Source organism: Acanthaster planci, linkage group LG04 (genome assembly GCF_054643075.1).
Source record: "Acanthaster planci isolate LZ-2023a linkage group LG04, COTS_SCS, whole genome shotgun sequence".
NCBI lineage: Eukaryota > Metazoa > Echinodermata > Asteroidea > Valvatida > Acanthasteridae > Acanthaster > Acanthaster planci.
The window spans coordinates 1,901,697-1,919,855 of record NC_141780.1 but is presented as its reverse complement, the minus strand read 5'-3'; the positions used below and the strand labels follow the sequence as shown (position 1 = coordinate 1,919,855).

The 18,159-nt window shown below is 39.8% G+C and overlaps 1 protein-coding gene across 2 annotated transcripts; it reads left to right on the top strand.

The window, feature by feature from the left end:
• Positions 1-804: 804 nt before the first annotated feature.
• Positions 805-16,772, top strand: LOC147799283 (uncharacterized). Of its 2 annotated transcripts, XM_087135304.1 has the most exons (8): positions 808-1,589; positions 9,381-9,497; positions 11,185-11,306; positions 11,621-11,864; positions 12,715-13,005; positions 14,234-14,355; positions 14,688-14,940; positions 15,723-16,772. In XM_087135304.1, exons 1-8 carry the CDS (start codon positions 1,217-1,219, stop codon positions 16,010-16,012), a joined length of 1,812 nt encoding a protein of 603 aa, XP_086991430.1. In that variant the 5' UTR covers positions 808-1,216; the 3' UTR covers positions 16,013-16,772. The 2 variants fall into 2 exon arrangements, with proteins under 2 accessions (XP_086991431.1, XP_086991430.1); XM_087135305.1 differs by lacking the exon at positions 9,381-9,497 and having other exon boundaries at positions 805-1,589.
• Positions 16,773-18,159: the final 1,387 nt, after the last annotated feature.

Genomic DNA, 18,159 nt, shown 5'->3' with positions numbered 1-18,159 from the left:
CCGTTACTAAATGTCAATTCAGTTTTCAATAAAAAGAAAAATTTGCTTCTTGTTCTTTTTGTCATTACTAAATTATACTTCGCCAGTCAAAAGCCAGCGTTAACGATAAAAAATCGGTTGGATATGTTGTGAAATGGGCATCTGAAGCGGGTATAAAGACCGAACTGCGTTCTGACATGAAAAATGGTTCAAGGAGATCCGCTGATGATTATATGACCACTTATGTAAAAGTGCAAAAATCAATTATTTCAAAGCCTTCACAGGCAGTGTACTCAATGAGTAGTGCTGTCTGTAGTTTGAGAGGGGCCATTGTATCTGGCATCACCCAATAGTCACCGCCTACAACAACCTGTCGCTCACAACAGCATCGTCAGCATCACCACAGGGGTGAACTGACGATGACTTGTAACATGTATCAAAGAATTAACATGAACACAGAAGACATGAAAATAAATTTAAATACTACTGTAAATAATCACACAATTAACGAGGAAAATAATGAGCCAATGTAAATAGTTTGTTAGGTTGTCTCAATAAAGTAAACAGGTTTTGCACCAAGGTCTGAAGTGGTATTTTCTATTCAGATGCATGTAAATAAAATTTAACGCCCAAACAAATATGGAAGACATAATTTCACACATCACTTTATAGATGTATGTAGAAAGCGAATCCAGGATTTTTCTGGTGGGGTGAGACCAGAGTGTTTTAATGTCTAATTTTGCAGACAAGCAAAAGCGATGACAGACAATAAAAATTACAAACATTGTTGGCAATGGTACTTTGATGCACTTACCTTAGTTATTTTTGATAATGTTCCCCTTTTTTCAGAACTGGGGGTTCAGTCGCCCCATTCAGGCCTGATATATTCTGTGGATTACAAAGTTAAGTTTAACGTAATAAATTCAATTCACTTTGAAAATTTGTTGTGTTTAAAAATCATGAAATGATGACAAGGGACTCAATGATCCCAAGTTGGGATGCAACAATAATGCCAATACGTGTTCGCGTTGAATAAGCTAGCTGTCAGGACCAGAAATGGAACATCGTAACACAAGTCATCATCGTGACCCCAGTCATCATTGGTGGAAGATGACATCATCGTGGGAGGAGCCAGAACATTACATTAGAGCTTCACTATGATCTCCCAACCTACACGACTGCAATTGAGAAAAAGAACATTCAGTATAATTTTCCAGTAAAACAAGCAAGTTCTACAATGGCAAAACCATGCGCCGGTTTCGAATTTTTTTGGCTGCTGATATTTGGGGGAATGGTCACTTTTGTCTTTGGCCATCAATGTAATCCATTCCATAAAACCGTGTACGTCGCGGAAAATCGTGCGCTGCAAGGGTTTGTGTACGCACGTAGATCCGTACGCTCTCGTGTCATCTGCGGACGGGACTGCAACATGGATGAACGTTGCAAGTCTTTTAACTTCAACGACTGCAACAAAAGGTGCGAGTTGAACCTTGCTACAAGACGAGAGCATCCTGGAAACTTCACTGTGACGCCTGGGACTGTGTACTACGATAAAGATGAGGACACACTTCGCCACTCGCTGAATGACACTAATGACTGTACAGGTGCCGGTAAGTCATGTCAGAAAAGAGGGGCTTTCTAGATTCCTCTAGTGATTTGAGAAAACTTCCTTTCATGGCGCAATGTTACATACCTTTAAGCTACAGACAAATAAAAAAGACCCCTGTGACAGGCCACCTACCAGCTCTGTGGTCACGATTATACTGTTTGCATCAGTGAGACAGAGTCAAAGTCCAAAGAGCTGTCACTTTGTACCGAGACTGGGCCTGTTACAAAGAAGGGACTCCAGCTATTTTCATGTATTTATCGTCAAACAGATAAAATGTGCAGAAGTCCTTCAAAATACCGATACAATTAACGAGTGATTGTGAATTTGTTGCTGAATGCAGCATGATTTTGTTAATTTTCATTATTAGTTTCTGACCATGTCAAGGGTCGTGAACAAGACCATTAACACCCGATCTCACTTCCCACCGCTACTTACAAGTGTGGTTGTCAGCGTCATGAAAATTTGCAAGCAGACGGCTCGAACAAGCCTCGCTTAAAAGTTCGCTTACTGTACTGCATCATACGATAATATATAAGCATCACAGTTAGAACATAGAGAACATAAAATAGAGACCAATATTATAAATAAAACATTAATTAAAAACAGTAAAGATTAATAACAATAAAAAGATTAGCAGAAAAAAAGGTGTTAAAATACATTTTATACAAACACAAAATCAAAACAATAAGAAAACACAAAATACACGTAAGACGATAAGATGCGACTGGAGCGACAATTTAAAGATACTCAGAGAAAGACTCTTAATTACCGTTTAATACCTAATTCTTCTCTGCTTTCATTAACCATTCTAGTAGTGACACGCCTGAGCTAGATCCTGAAATCTGACATTGAAATCATGCCTGTCATTGAATGTACCGGTACCTCATTTGAGGTGTACCAGTTACACTGACGTCAGCAAATCGCAAGTCCCTGATGGAAATCCTTTGAGAATTCTGAAGCAGGGAGCTAAATATCTTGCTCCCACTGGCCAAATTATTTAATGCTTCTCTCAGAACACGGATGTGCCTGATGATTGGAAGCCAGCAAATGTCTCGTTATTTAAGAAAGGCAAACGTAACGAAGCCAGAAATTACAGGCCCGTTTCACTTATGTCCACTGTAAGGAAGATCCTCAAGAAAATTGTTTGTGGCAGAGCTACGGCTCTTCTCGATTCCAATAAAATTCGTGATGATAACCAGCATTGTTTTTACCGCCCCAGGGGTCTGGTGAAACACAGTTAATTGACGCTGTTCACGATTGCAGTAGTTATTCACATGCAGACCTCACTGGGGATGTCAGATTTTGGGATTTTTCAAAAGCGTTTGATCGAGTTTGACATGATCTTCTTCGATCAAAATTTTATTACGGCCTTGGCACGCCTGATATGTTAATTGGGTTATGAGTTTCCTTGGCCAAACGCAAAAGAGTCACTGCCAGCGGAAAGGTTTCATCGTGAGGCCAAGTGATTTGAATGCTTAGCAATTTGAAAGGATCTGTTGCATTTTCTTATCAATAATGTAATATCACGTGACTCAAGGAAAGGGTAGAATGCTGGAATCAGCAACATCGAGAAATGTTTCCAAAATAACCAGGGTTTTTGCATATTATCCTCCCGGACTGCATCAATTTGGTCAGCATCCGCACTTCTTAAGTTTCTTTTTGTATTATGAAATAATCAGTTTTGGAATAAAGCTGTGTTAAGCTGGAATAAAGCTGGAATAAATCAGCATTACTCCCAGAAAAACGAAAGAGGCAGACAGGCTAATTGTATTTTTGGACAGTAGTGCTACTTCATTGGCTAGCAAACTTGATCAGCACACTGACCCAATTATTAAATGATAACTGTTCAAGAAACGCAATTCTTGGAACAAAAATTACAAAGTAAAAGCAAAAATGGCATGCTTACCATAATAATAACCAAGGCATTATACTCTTAGCAATGTACTTACACGCATGTGCAAAATAGTCAAGGCGCTCTCCCTAGACACCTGACACGCTTGTCATAAGTGAACAGTGGTATTAAATAAAACAGGCTATTTTACGACTTGCCCTGCATGCGATATATGCATGCAAGATGGCATGGATACGGACTGAGTTAGAATATGTACCTTTGCGATGTATTTTACTAAAAATCTAATATGGTGTAACCTTATTTGAAAACCTGACGTTAATTGGTTTGTGTATGGACCCACCGCTGTCCTTGCGGTAGGGCTAGCTGAGTTGTTTGGCCACCGCCGAACTTGCGGTAGGCAAAACTCTAACAGTAAAAAGAAAATTGTTGTGAGTTCCAACAATGGTTAACTTTAAATGTTAATAATCCAACGGCTCATTGTTTCGGCCTAAAGTTTGTTTCATCCAATTTGCATACAGAAGACACTTCGTATCCAAGGCAACTCGTGAACACATTTACGCTATGGACCGGTCGCGTAATCGGTCACGGCCGCGCACGTATGACAACAAAACAAGGGCAATCTAAAGGGCGCACTCGCGCGTTTACAGAGAGTGATGTATTTTATAGTTTGTGTGATAGAAGAATCAGCGACACTAGCCGGTTTGGTGGAAAATAATCTAAAATTTTGCTAAATTTGTCAAATGTTTAGTAGGCTCATTAAAATGCTGAAATAAAAAGTTGCGATCAGTGAAACAGTGTTGAGCACTAACAATTCGGAACTGACTATGGGACTCGGTAGCCGTCATCCCAAAGAAAACTGGTAAATTGAAATCGCCAGTGAGAATAATTTTCTTATGATTAGTCCAATTCTAATTTATTGATTTAAAAAGACTTAGCTCATCGATGACCTCGGTCCCCACTGCTGAGCGGTCGGTAAAAACTCCTTATAAAATTGAACCTTTACTTTTATACATTACCTCACACCACAAAATCTCACAATCGGAGTCAAGATCTGGCCGATGTATAACAGAGAGACCTTTTCTGAACGCAACAAGGACGCCTCCTTCTTGCCTGTTTGTTTTTCCTAAAACCACCATAGTTGTCTTGAAAAATTTCACTCGAGTTTATATTATCCAACAAGTGAGATTCCCTGATGCACACAATGTTTGCGTCTTTAAAATTCTAAAATTGTGTTCAATTCATCTTATTACAGACAATACGAGAATTAATGAATATACATTTCAAGTTTCTAATCCCTTTTACTGTGTTCTTGGGTCCCTTGACGTTGTGACTTGGTTAACGTATCTGAGTATAACTTTAATAACATTTATAATTGAGAATAGAAACGATATAAAATATATCTTTCCTTTTGGGTAAAAAATCAAGAATTGTGAAGCAAATTTCATTCCTTCATAGGAAACCGCACCAAGATGCATGTTTTCGTTTGTAATTAAATTAAAGCACATGTCGGCATTTAATTTGTAAAAAAGTCACTCTCTGTCGATTTCCATACTTTCAATCCAGCTAAAGCTTTGAAAAATATCGAAAACATCTTAACACAATATGCATGTTTCCAGAATACCAAAAAATAACATAACTTCAGATTTTTTCAAAAGAAATCCATAAAATGGTTTCTGAGCTTTCTTCATTTTTTCTTTCTAAATGCAAACCGTCCACATAAATCTTGTTTCCATTTCTGGTGCTCACACAGACCCTTTAATGGTTTTGTTAATATTCATTGAAAAATGCATTTTTTACAAAGAACGTACTTTTTTCAAATTATTTGATCAGAGAACCTTTTTCTGCTGATATTGCGAGGGAGCGAATGTGATCCAAAGAGAAAATAAGCCAATTTATTGGCAATTGGCGATTTATAGGTCAAAACTTTAGGGCACAGAAACCATATTTGCTTCTAAAATTACAATCGTTCGTATTATTATTCATTTTTACATATCTCTGCACAATACATCGGGACCCAAGAAACGAGACTCAGGGCCTATAGGCATTCAAAATTGTTTCGCTCCTCGCGGCTTGAATGAGCGCTTAATCTTATCGAATACTTAGCAAAGTTCTTGTTTCTGTGCAAAACTAGATCAGGAATCACTTTATCATACGTGATCTTGTCAAATTTTGTACCGGTACCAATCAGAAGCTATCTCGTCTAGCTGCAATCCTGTCACAGTTTGACCATGTAACATTAAGCCGTTTGTCACGGAGCAGTGTGTTTCCGTCCGACGCAGAGCGGATAGTGGAACAGTATGAAAGATATCAGTCAAAATGTTGATTCAGCAATTTCATTGTGTTGCAACCATCTTTAAAAAGGCCTATCATTTATTAATATGCAATTTATCTGGTTATTTCACTCGGAAAAATCATCAAGAATATTTGCTGTCAAAGATTCAGTGTTCTGGTTGTCATTTTGTGCCTCAACTTGAACCGACGACAGAACGTCGGTCAAGCACTTTGCCTACAACTTCCACGGTTAGTGAAAATAACAGCTGTTTCGGCCAAACATGCAGATTTTGCGATTTGAATACAATTCCCACCACACAGACAATAGCTGACAAAAGCATTCAACACGCCTGCTAACAGATAGCCTTAAAGTTGGCTTATAACGAAAGACAAACCAAAAATTCATCAGGAACGGGCCATATGAAGCCTTTCCAGATTCCTTCATGATATACCAAACTTCCCGTCATTGCTCAGCTTATAAACATAGCACACCACAGATAGATAAAAAACAGTCTTCGTAACAGGCCCCCTGCCAGTTCCGTGGCTACCGTTTGCATGTGTTAGACTGAATCAAAGAGCCCTCACATTTAATCAAGACTGGGCCTGAAACATCTGTTCAGGCCGCATCACACGGCGCAATGAGAGTCATTGCACTGGGCGGTAAGAATTTTTGCCAGCGCAGTGAGTGTTGTTCAGCGGGGGTAGTATAATCTTGTTAAGGTTGCACTACACTAATACACACCCGTCAGGGATCAAAATTCCCTTTTCTTCCAAAAGTACAATCATTTGTATCTTTATGAGGGCTTTTTTATCAAACTATAATACGGAGACGGTAGAAACGCGATGCAGAGAAAGAACATTAAAATTTGTTTTGTTTGTTGCAGCTTGGGTACGCGTTAATTATTATTCGGTATTCTAAAATATTCTTGTTACGGTCCGCAGTTGGATCACAGAACTACTATTGTCTTTAGCGATATTGTCATAAATTTATTTCGATCCAAAACTATATCAAGAGACTCCAGATATAATAAGCGATTTGCCACATTTTGCTCCAGCTTCATGAGTGATTTGTCACATAGAAATTTGTTCCTATCCAGCTGTGAAAAGCGGAACTAAGTAGTAACTGATGAGACATTAAGATATTAGTAAGAAATGTTGATTCAGTAACTTAATTATGTTATAACCGCCTTGAGCGAAGTCTATCACAGATTCAAATGAACATGGGTATAATTATAATAATGTGCATAATTATATCCGTCGAGGCCGAGTACATAATAAGATGCTACTGTCACAAGCATCAAGACATTTAATTTCCGGTCACAGGAACCGTTCTACGCTGATACTCCAATCTTTACCAGCGACCAAGATTTATCACTACTTTTGACTGCCACGGTTTGTACATACGCAGGCCTATAGTCGATTTAATATCGTTTGTACTGGAAATTCTGTCGCTATGTGATTGAAGGGTGGAGTATTGATAGACGAAAGAGTCTGTTCTTGTGTTTTGTATTTAGTCAGTTTTATACTAGGCGTATCACTTTGTGAGCACGATTAAAAGTTGAACATTTTGTATCCTATGTTCATTGGCTAAACACTATTTAGGCTTATCAATATTTTAATTAAAACCCTTAGTCTCACCGTCAATTTCGTGTTACACCAATGCGCTTGCGTGTAGGTTAAATACAGATCTTTAATTAATTGTTTCAAATTGAGGTAGGTAGCTTTCAATGTAGCCTTTATCGCTATAGTTTCAGAATGATTACAGTTAATTTCTAGACTATTTTTATTATACAAAATAGATAATAACAATTACAATTCTAACAATAAGAATAAAAGCACAAGATTCTTCAGACATGGACGTTTCCAAGCTCTGCCCACCCCAAATAAACAAACCACCGTTTATGGGCTTCTATTCAACACTATTTTCTACTCCCTTGCCAATCCCCAGGTCTGAGAAAACAAATCTCAATATAATAGCACTGACATAAAATACACAGCCAGCACCCTTTACCGACCTGTCGAAGCCCATTTCTTGGTACTGGATTTCAAGGGCCATACATTTTGTGCATGTTTTGCTACATATATTTTTGTCCCCTGAGGCTATAGGGGACTCCCCTACCCAAATAACCTTTCAGGGTGGTGAGTGTAGCGGACGTCCATCACTTATTCTAATGAAGGTGACGTCAGAGCGGGGATTTCTTATGAACCCTAGAGGGCGTTGTGCCATGTTCTTGTTTGCACGTTTTGCTTTTCGCTAAAGTTTGTCGAAGAATTCCACTGAACTTTGTTTGAATTTTCTTGATTCGCCCAATGTTGGGAGAACATGTTTGGCGTCACTTGTAATTACAGCTTATGTGTTACAGGTTAAGATGTATAAGGAGGGAGATACATATAGAAATAATCATTTTGTGCACGATAAACATTCAGTCTGTGTATGCTGTGTTGCGGTTAATAGAAAGAAATTGCCGACAGTTTTGTCGCGTTGCTATCGGACGCTGACGCGCAGTACAGCAACGTGGGCCTGCCATGACTTGTGTTTTCTTGTAATGTATCGGTCGCCTTGACCATAGAGCAAGACAACAGAGGGCAAACATCATCTGACAGTGGGTAGTGTTGGACATGCACGGTGAAATAATTTGCCGACAGGGCTATCATTGCTAGCAAAACTGTTCCTGGGGTGCAGAGTAATTTGGTCAGGTCTTCGTCTGTCTGTTTCCAACATCAAGTATTTATTTCATTTTGTGTCAAGATGCCAGCAGTGCTAACCCTTGTCAAAACTGTTTCCGTTGTGAATATATTTCAGCAGTGGAAGTTGTAAAACGTTCCGTGGTAAGATTCTAGCTTTCGTGTTGCAAAGCAGAAACCAATGCTCAACTATCATAAGCAATACACTTGACATATCATTACTATTGTAGTTGCTAACTTTTTTTAGTCCAGGTAAACTCATGTGCTAAGCAATATTATATCCCCAACCATGCTTATTTCATAAACTATGAAATTGTCACCTTTAACTGTTTTTCAGGTTCCGAAATTTTTATTTCACTTTCCACCCTCCTTTCATCAACATCATTTCAGATGACTACACCGCTAACAATAAAATTGGCATGTATTGGTATTCTTATTTCAATTATTTGATCTCATCAGATAAAACTCCAACCGTGGTGAAAGAAACTGACCTACAGACGCGTACGCAGCTAGTTTTCCCTATAAAACAAAATGTCATGCATTACAGCTCTCCACTGATATACTCCGTTGTTTTCTTCGTTTGGGTTTCTACAATTTATAATTTTGTAGTCTGCAGAAAGAGTTTTTAATTAGGCAAAAACAGAGATTGATTGCTTGGATTTTTTTAAATTTCAAATAATTTGTCTAAATAAGAGTAAACTGAAAAAAATCCACTCCGGCGAAATGTACACATTGGTCCTCACGCCAAATTCACTTCCCTTTCGCTTTTGTATGAACCGGCCGATAGTCTCACTATGGCCTGCAATCATTTATCACTCTCTCGTTGATCTGTATCAAGACGCATTTACGGTGTGCTGTTACGTGTTCTGACCTTCCAGATTTGTGTGACTGTTGGCTCGTAGTCTCAGTCAGTTTATTTCATTCAAAACTGAGAAGTAATTTGAATTTAAACTAAGAATTAACTTCCTGTCTGATTGTGTCAAGATCCTTGCAGTCCTAACCCTTGTCAAAACGGAGGAACATGCAGTCCATCTGGCGGCTCTTTCCAGTGTCAATGTGAACCTGGTTTCTACGGTACAAGTTGCGAGGACAAATCATTGGGTAATTGAATAATATGATGCTGAAGTAAAGCTTCCGTAGTCCTTTTTGTCCCATTATATAGCTAGACATTGGCTTCTAGGGAGACATTTCAGTGTCTCCCCAACTACCAGAAGGAGGCCGAATTTTTTTTCTCCAAAATTTTGAGACTTGATAGATTAGGGTCTAAAATGAAAACATAAAAAGTTTTGTTCAAATCAGATTAGGGAATATTGAATTATGGGACAGTAAAGTTGGAAAATTTTGTGCACCTTCTTATGGGAATGTATCCCTAATGACCCATTAGCGGTAATTTAAATAACGATTATCATTAATGGTCACGCCTCTTAGCTTCTATCTCACGAGACTGTCATACCGACTATAACACACTTAACTTGCAGTTAGGTTTTCCCTGTAGTGAAATTACATGGCACGAGGACACGAGAATCATAACTCTCGTGCATACACGTACTAAGGAAAAATATAGTGTGAAACTGAAGAGGTGGGGTATCGGAAAGCAGAAGTCAGACAAGGACCATCATATGGCATTTAATGCTTGTTTTTGTAATAAAAAATAAGCATTATGCATTACATGTATGATGAATTAACTGTTGATGGGGAAGACCTCCTCCGAAGTTTTGATTCAGATATCTTCGCAACGCATCTCGTTTCCTTCCCTTGCCGAGCCTTCATGAGTTTTCTTACAGTCATTTTAAACCGATATAGTAAACTAGACAAAGTGCTCAAACCTCAATTTTTCCAAAAGAGGTATATAACAATGTTAACTTTCTCACTGATCTTAGCCAGTGGAAAAGTTAACACTTTTTTCTACCTCTTTAGCGTGTAAGACCTATACGCTCGCGCACAATATTTATAATGCTATGCTGTTGGGTTAAACGGATACCATAATTAGTACGTCATGTTTCAAGGCAAGCAGTCATTGGAGAAATGGTATCGCTACAGACGGAATTTCCCCGACTATAAATAATAAAAAGCATCTTTTAGGGTTAAGGACCATTGATAATATTTGCTTTTATTTTTATGTTAAAAATAGGCTTTAAATTCAGAGCTATAAGGGAAAGTGGGGCTATTGGACCACTTAAGCACATTCTTGATTCTAACCATATTCAATAATCCAGGAAAAGGGTAAAACTAACCTTAAAACATGACCAAAACACTTGTTTGCTTTTTGCAAACAGCTGAAATCAATTACATTAATAAAACTTAGGCTATGAATATTAACTCCCTAAAATTTCATGCAAAAGTGGACCACTGGCCCCACACCTGGGGCAAGTGGACCATATCCTTAAAACCTTAAAATTTGCCACCAAAAGAGTACAATTTAAAATATTAAGTAGAAAATTCCTATACCTTTCCTCCAGTTAGGTGATTTCTGTTTTTTGGGATGTTAAGCTAAGTATGGAGTTGGTTGGTTTGGGCATTTATCTATCTTTTTCATTACGGCCTCAATTTATGTTCAGCTTAATCTCTGAAAAAAAATAAATATAGTTGTTTAAACGCACGTGGTCAGTATTATAATCTTTTAATTTAATTTGTCTAAGAGTGGGCCAGTTGCCCCGATGACCCACTTGCCCCACACTCCCCTAAATGAGTTATATTATTATTTCTTGTCTGTTATATATTTAACCGACCATAGGCCTCTACATTAATTCACAGCACAATGTTCATTCCAGACATCTTTTCTTTTCAGATTGCCTTTCCTTGTTTAATATTGGTATCACCACGAGTGGTGTGTACACCATCTACGCGTCGAAATACTCTGACAGCTTTGAGGTCTACTGTGATATGGATGCTAAATACGGAGGCTGGAATGTAAGTTTGTTTTGATAAATTGACAGCAGTAATGGCAACTTTCTCCTTAGCGAACGGAAATTTCACGCTTAAAACGACTCGCCTTTGATTTTCAAAGGTTGAGTGAATGCTATCTCCCGCCGCCCCCCCGAAAAAAACGTATGCCCAATTTGGTATTGTTAATAAACTTTTTTACAAATGAAACAAACCAGACAACCTAAATCTTGCCCTCATTAGAATGTACTTTTGATGGACATTGATTTAAATTGCTTGTTACGAAAGTTGCTTCCCACAAGCATAATGGTTCAACACCAACACGGTTGTTTTCATTGTAGGTGTTTCAGAGGCGGTTTAACGGGTCTGTAAATTTCAATCGCAACTGGGCCGAGTACCGGGACGGATTCGGCGATCTGACGGGGGAGTTCTGGCTGGGAAACGAGAAACTTCGTCAGTTAACATCTGTGAACGAATGGTTGCTACAGATTGATCTGACGTTTGACCATCAGATCCATAAGACGTACCGATGGCTATTCCGTGTAGAGGGCGACAACTACGCCCTGTTTATTAACGGATCTACAGGTATGGTCTTTCTTTGGTATTTGGAAGGTGGGAACATTACCTTGACCAAAGCCGTTCACTTGTCCCCTGAGCGACCACTTTCATTTTGAATAAGATAATTTACCTTTGAAAGTTGTATCCCACTTTTGAAGTCTGAATGCTTATTCAGATCATCCAAAAGAATAGAAGAAATTTATCAAGATGAAAACAGTTGTGTCCAGGGAGGAAGACGGGGCAAACGATGCTATGAATGGAAGCAAACTCCATAAACGGTCGAGCTGGAAATTTCAATTAAGAAAAAGTCTACGGAGCCGAAAGATTATGTGTCGCATTACAGCCTAAGCAAGACGAAAGGGAAGGTATGACGTCACCCAGAGCAAAATTATGTCTGCCTTCTTAATAACATGTGTTTTCACGATCTCAGCTGGTTATAGTAGGCTGTCCCTACTTGGCGCTCAACCAGAGTCCTCTACTTGGCTGACAGACATTTTGGCCTGGTTCTAAAGGTTGCGGCTGGCTAGGACTCAGACGTCTAAAAGAAAAAGTTGCAGCCGCTGGCAAACAGGGCTAGCTAGTAGTAGTTCAGTCACGGCAATGTCATTTACCATGACCTTCCAATCTTTTCCCAAGCGTTGTGTTAAGTATGTTATGAAAATGATCTCAAATATAAAGTCGGTTAAAGTAAATCTCTTGGACTTTTCTTGATACATTGCAAAGGTCATAATAGAGTGGCTTCTCTACAAGGTATCCCATTTTGGGTTTCATGTATTCCGGTTTCAATGGTTCTAGAGTTTGAAAACCACGACATTTTGATCTCTGTTGAACACAAAAACAATGTTTGCATCTTCCTAACTTTTTTTTCACTGTATAGGTGATTCCCCCTTGCCATCAAGCAAGACACCACGCCCATTCTCCACCTATGATAAAGACAACGACGGTGAGGACCATCTCAACTGTGCTGCTCTGACGAGAGGAGGTTGGTGGTTTGACCAGTGTGAGTCTCTGCAGGATCCTTGGAGCAATCTGAACGGCGAATATTTCCTTCCTGAGAATTCCACGAGTTCCACTGACTTGGAATACCGTGGTATTAGATGGGTGGATGGACGGAACGTTCCAGTAGTTCTTGGTGTTGAAATGAAGCTGCGTCGCTTCCACCCCTATGGTAAGTCATTAAGACTCAGAATCTTTTTGACACAACCAAATCTCATTAAAACGTGCTTGTCACCTTACAGGTCTTATTTCCATTCATGTTTACCGACAAAATGCCAATAATTAGGATATCAAGTTAATTAGAGCGACTCGTTAATTTTGACTTTTGCACAACTGCAGAACATCGGCCGAGCCTTTTTTTTGGGGGGGGGAACGTACTCTCTGGCGAGAGGAGGTTGGTGGTTTGACCAGTGTGAGTCTCCGCAGGAATCTTAGAGCAATCTGAACGGCAAATATCTCCTTCCTGAGAATTCGACCGACGGGATTACCGCAGTATTAGATGGGCTGATCGGGGGAACCTTGCGTTAGCGTGGAGTCGCGAAATGAAGCTGTGTCGCTTCAAGATAAAAGGGTAAATCCTGAAGCTCGACATAGCATAGCTAAATTGAAGTAAATAGGATACCAGATTATTACTTTTGATAAAACATCTAATCAGTTCTCAATACAATAGGTTAAAGAATACAACAATCAACTAACAGAAGTTTGTAAATTTAAGTAATTGGAGCCCGCCGCTCTTATGAGATTTCTTCTCAGCAAAGAAGGCATTTGTTACTGTTTACTCTTCACGTACCTCACAATGTGCGGTTGGTGCTCAGATTTCTCTTTTGAGAGGTTGCGAGGCAAATATGCGGTGAGTTTTACCTGAGCTACGAGCTTGGCAAACCAAACCAAACCACAAGAAAAAAAACACACACACCCAAAAAATCAAAGTTCTGGCTTAGCGGACTTTGTCCGAGTACTGCATGCGTCGTTGAGGGGCTTGAGAAGTTGTAGGAGCTCACAGTCGATTCAAAGGGTTGATCGCCTCAAATGGCCCGGAAAGTCCCATGCGGGCGTCCGTACCTCACCCTGAGCACAGCCTTGAATAGAGAGAATTTCGACATGGGTGTGACGATTGTTGAAAACAAACTGACAGGTGTATGCGGCAGTGCACACGGACGTGCCGTGCAATAGGCGCACGCTCTACTGCACTCATAAGGATCAACCATTTTGCTCTAAAATCTGAAGCCGGCGCTAGTTTCTCTATACACAGCTCTGGCCCCAAGTATAGGAGGGCGCAGTTGTCCAAACCGTCGCCACTGGAGGCGTGACGTCACAAGATTTTGCACCTCTCAAAGACCATCAATAATGAGGTGTTATGTCGTGCATGCAAATTTCAGAGAATTTCTTTAATTTTTCAGATTGCTACACTTTTTACTACCGTGGTATCCGTCAGAGTGGTGTGTACACCATCTACCCGACGAAGTACCCTGACGGTCTAGAGGTCTACTGTGATATGGATGCTACACCTGTCGGCTGGACCGTAAGTTTGTTACACCGCTTTGATATTTTCAAGTGGCCAGGTGGCGGATTATCCTGAATGGAACTGATTTAATCAAGCGGTTAGTTAGTTCTACCTCCATCAGATGTTTACACCGTGTCTCAAGCATTAAAAATGATTCTATTGTGTTTGAAAAGTTGTTGAAGAAAAGTCGCCAGTTAATACGAACAGCTCGACTGAATCCAGTCACAGTATGGGTCGTTCAGTAGACTGACTGTGCGCACAATTAAGTCGAGATGTCATAGATTATGGTTTTGGAATGCCTGGTACTTACAGATTGTTCAATACAAGTTAATTAAATTATTTTGTTACAGTTGTTTCAGAGGCGATTTAACGGGTCGGTGAATTTCACTCGCAACTGGACCGAGTACCAGGACGGATTCGGCGATCTGACGGGCGAGTTCTGGCTTGGAAACGAAAAACTTCGTCAACTGACTTCGGATTGGAGGTGGAGACTACGGATAGATCTGAAGGATCATACGGGAAAGCACAAGACCTTCCACGCAGAGCATTTTCGCATAGAGGGCAACGATTACAAACTGACTTTTGATGAATCAGTTCGGTCAAGTATGTGATGCCACAGATAGCCCGGTCGATACAGCATGGCAATAACTGACAAAAACTTGTCTTGTTTTGTTCGTGCATTTTGCAAAATGATGGAGGCAAAGTCACATAAGGAGAGGTAGATCCTCCCTCTGATTTCCCATCTCCCTCTCCTATCTGGACTTCCAGATTCAAAATTTTACAATACAGCTGGCTTTACCAAAGTTGTGAGATAAATAAAGCGAACACTGAATAAAGGATACATGACCCAGACCCAACTCCTTAACTCAGAAATCTTAGCCCAAAGGCAGCCCTTCATCATTCCTTATGGCGTCATTTGTCTCCCACTTTTACAGCTTAAAGAAAAACTTACCCAATAATTACAAATAGTCAATTGCTTATATTGTCACCTACTTGTATTTTTCTCTTCAATTTTATGCTGACTAAAGTTTTTTACAAATGGAAACATCGGATGACTTTCCCGTCTTTCGTCTTTGTCATTATCAGATTCTTTTCCATGTAGACAAAAGTTCTTCATCTACCACATGGAGGACTTTGGGATGTAGTAAATTCTTGAGAGGTTTTTAAGTCCGAACCAACATACTTTTAAGTTCGTTTAAGCACAGAACCCCAACACTAAGTCTGAAAATCTGAGCCCAAGGTTAGCCCTAGTCTCACCGGCAACATTGCTCCATTATAACAATGCAATGGCGGCATACTCTTTCTCAATTTACTCGTTTTTCTCAGTGTTACAATTTTCAGTTGGAATTGATTGTCAAACGATTTCTTTCTTATGTCTGCATCAGATCCCCTCCCTCCACATCTCAGAGGTCGAAGCTTCTCTACCTACGACAGGGACAATGATGAGAATACTAATTCTAATTGTGCAGCTGAGCTGAAGGGAGGCTGGTGGCTCGACACATGCAATGGTGCTCCGTACGGCCTTAATGGGGAATACCAACAAGGTCCAGATGATCGCGGTATAACATGGGATGGATGGGCAGGCCATCGAATAGTAAAAAGTGAAATGAAGCTGCGTCGTAGCTGGTCATACAACTCATCGGAGACCCCCAGTGAAAACCATACACAGGGATAACGTGTCAAAACAAACCGGCATCATGTTGATCTTTCATAGCCTTCGAGCTGACTACTCATGTTAATTGAAGTTTAACTGCTTTTAGACACCAGAGGTGTAACTTTCTGTCGTTTATTACACTGCTTCAGATTTACATTGTCATCATTTACATGTATACATGTTTTTCCTTTTTCAGGTGGGCCTTTTCGTGCGTAGCACCATTTTTGGGAAATTGGGGAGGGGGGTCTTTTTTGGTGAATTGATTTGGTTAAGTTACCATCATTCACGCATAGTAAATGCCGGGATGCAATTACCGAACAAAGAGCACCAGTTCTGAAGATTATAGGCACCAGCTAGTTTATTAGATTTTGATCTTGAATGTGAGTTGAGAAATCATACATTTTAAGAAGGCGATTATATGCTTATTTTTGACTGAACGTATGTTTAACGTTACATATATTTGGCATTAATGAATCTGAATATAAAAGAGGTAATGTGCTGAAAGAAAAATGAAAAAGGATTATGTATAAAACAGGTGAACAAAATATCATCCCATGAATGAACATTTATAAATACATAAAATGTCATATCAAACATTCAATAACTTTTCAAAAATGATACTTTTTAGGATTTATTAAAAAAATGTTAAATCGACAATTAGTGTATTAGATAATGAGCATGTCTTGTGAATAGCGCACCATAATTGTGCAACTAAGTAATTGATGTAAAACACAGCTTTTAGTTCCAGTGTTAAGACCGAGCACAAGCTTTATGCTGGTAAAAAATGAAGCAATGAAAAAATGTGTTTCTGTCATTCTTTCATTTCGTCAAATAACATTTTTCGCGACAGCGCATGCTCAGTATTCCGAGGTACAAATCTGTCATGCCTACGCTCTAAAAAGTTGCTAACTAATTTAGAAACACCTTTTTGTGCCCACTTTTTAAAACATGTTTAACCACGATATAAATATAAAACTGCTGCAAACTGCTTGCTGACTAGAGTGACCTAAAATACAAATCACAAAATTTGGAGGGCCTGACGTTTCGATCCTAGCAGAATCTTTCTCAACGGCAAAAGTGCACAGAACAAACAAGCAAACGGAGAATCAACCAAGCATGGATGAATGCAGGAGGATAAAAGGAAAGGTCAAGAAAGCTGCAGGTGGATAAAGGGGCAAGGGGTAAAGGGGACTGCATGAAAGGCATGGTTGAATAACAAAGGAATATAAGGTGGGAAGAGATCAAAGAAAAAATACAACAGATTGAAATGGACCCCAAGTTGGAGGGGGATATCATTTGCAGACAAAAGAGGGAAGGAAAATAGTGTTAATTAGTAGTTTCCCTTAGCGATGTTCAGGCTATGGGTAACGTTGTATGGTGCGGAGGCGTTTGATCCAAAGCTTCGCCCTGTTGAAGCGAACATGCATCTTTACGGTGCCCAAGTGATTCTGAACAGATTGCACGCACTCGCCGAACGCGTCTACCCAGAAGCGCAGTGAAGATTCAGGGTTGGCATATCAACAATCGACATCGTTTGCTCACTGCGACAACTGCAAGAAAAGTAGTAGCGGGAGCGGAGACGCCCACTTTACATTGCCTTCGTAGACCTAACAAAGGCCTTTGACTTAGTCAGCAGGAAGGGTCTTTTCACACTGCTTCAACGGATTGGATGTCCCCCCCCCCAAGCTCCTGAAGACATGGAGGGCACTGTCCAGTATGATGGCTCATCCTCGAACCCTTTCCCAATAACGAACGGAGGGAAACAAGGCCGTGTACCCACCCAGCACTCTTCGGCGTCTTCTTCTCCTTGCTGCTATCCAATGCCTTCACATCCGCAGCAACGGAAACCTCTTTAATCTTGCTCCGATTTAATCGTAAAGGCGAGACTGGTTTAGATACGGCAATCTCGTGCGCACAGGAAAACTCACGATTGTGAAGTCTTTTTGCAGCCTGTGCACTAAAAACTCGGTTTAGATTAGAAACTAATAGCAAAAAGGATTTAATGGGATTTTCTGAAGAAGGAAAAAAACTGAGCAAAGCCTGAAAACCTTAGAGAAAATTATCAAAATCGCACCCGTGTACATTTTCAATGGCCCGCTCACACTTCGTGCCCCAAGGCCATTTGTGCCCGTGTGTCCATAACTATTTATTTATTAGTGGAAAGGTCT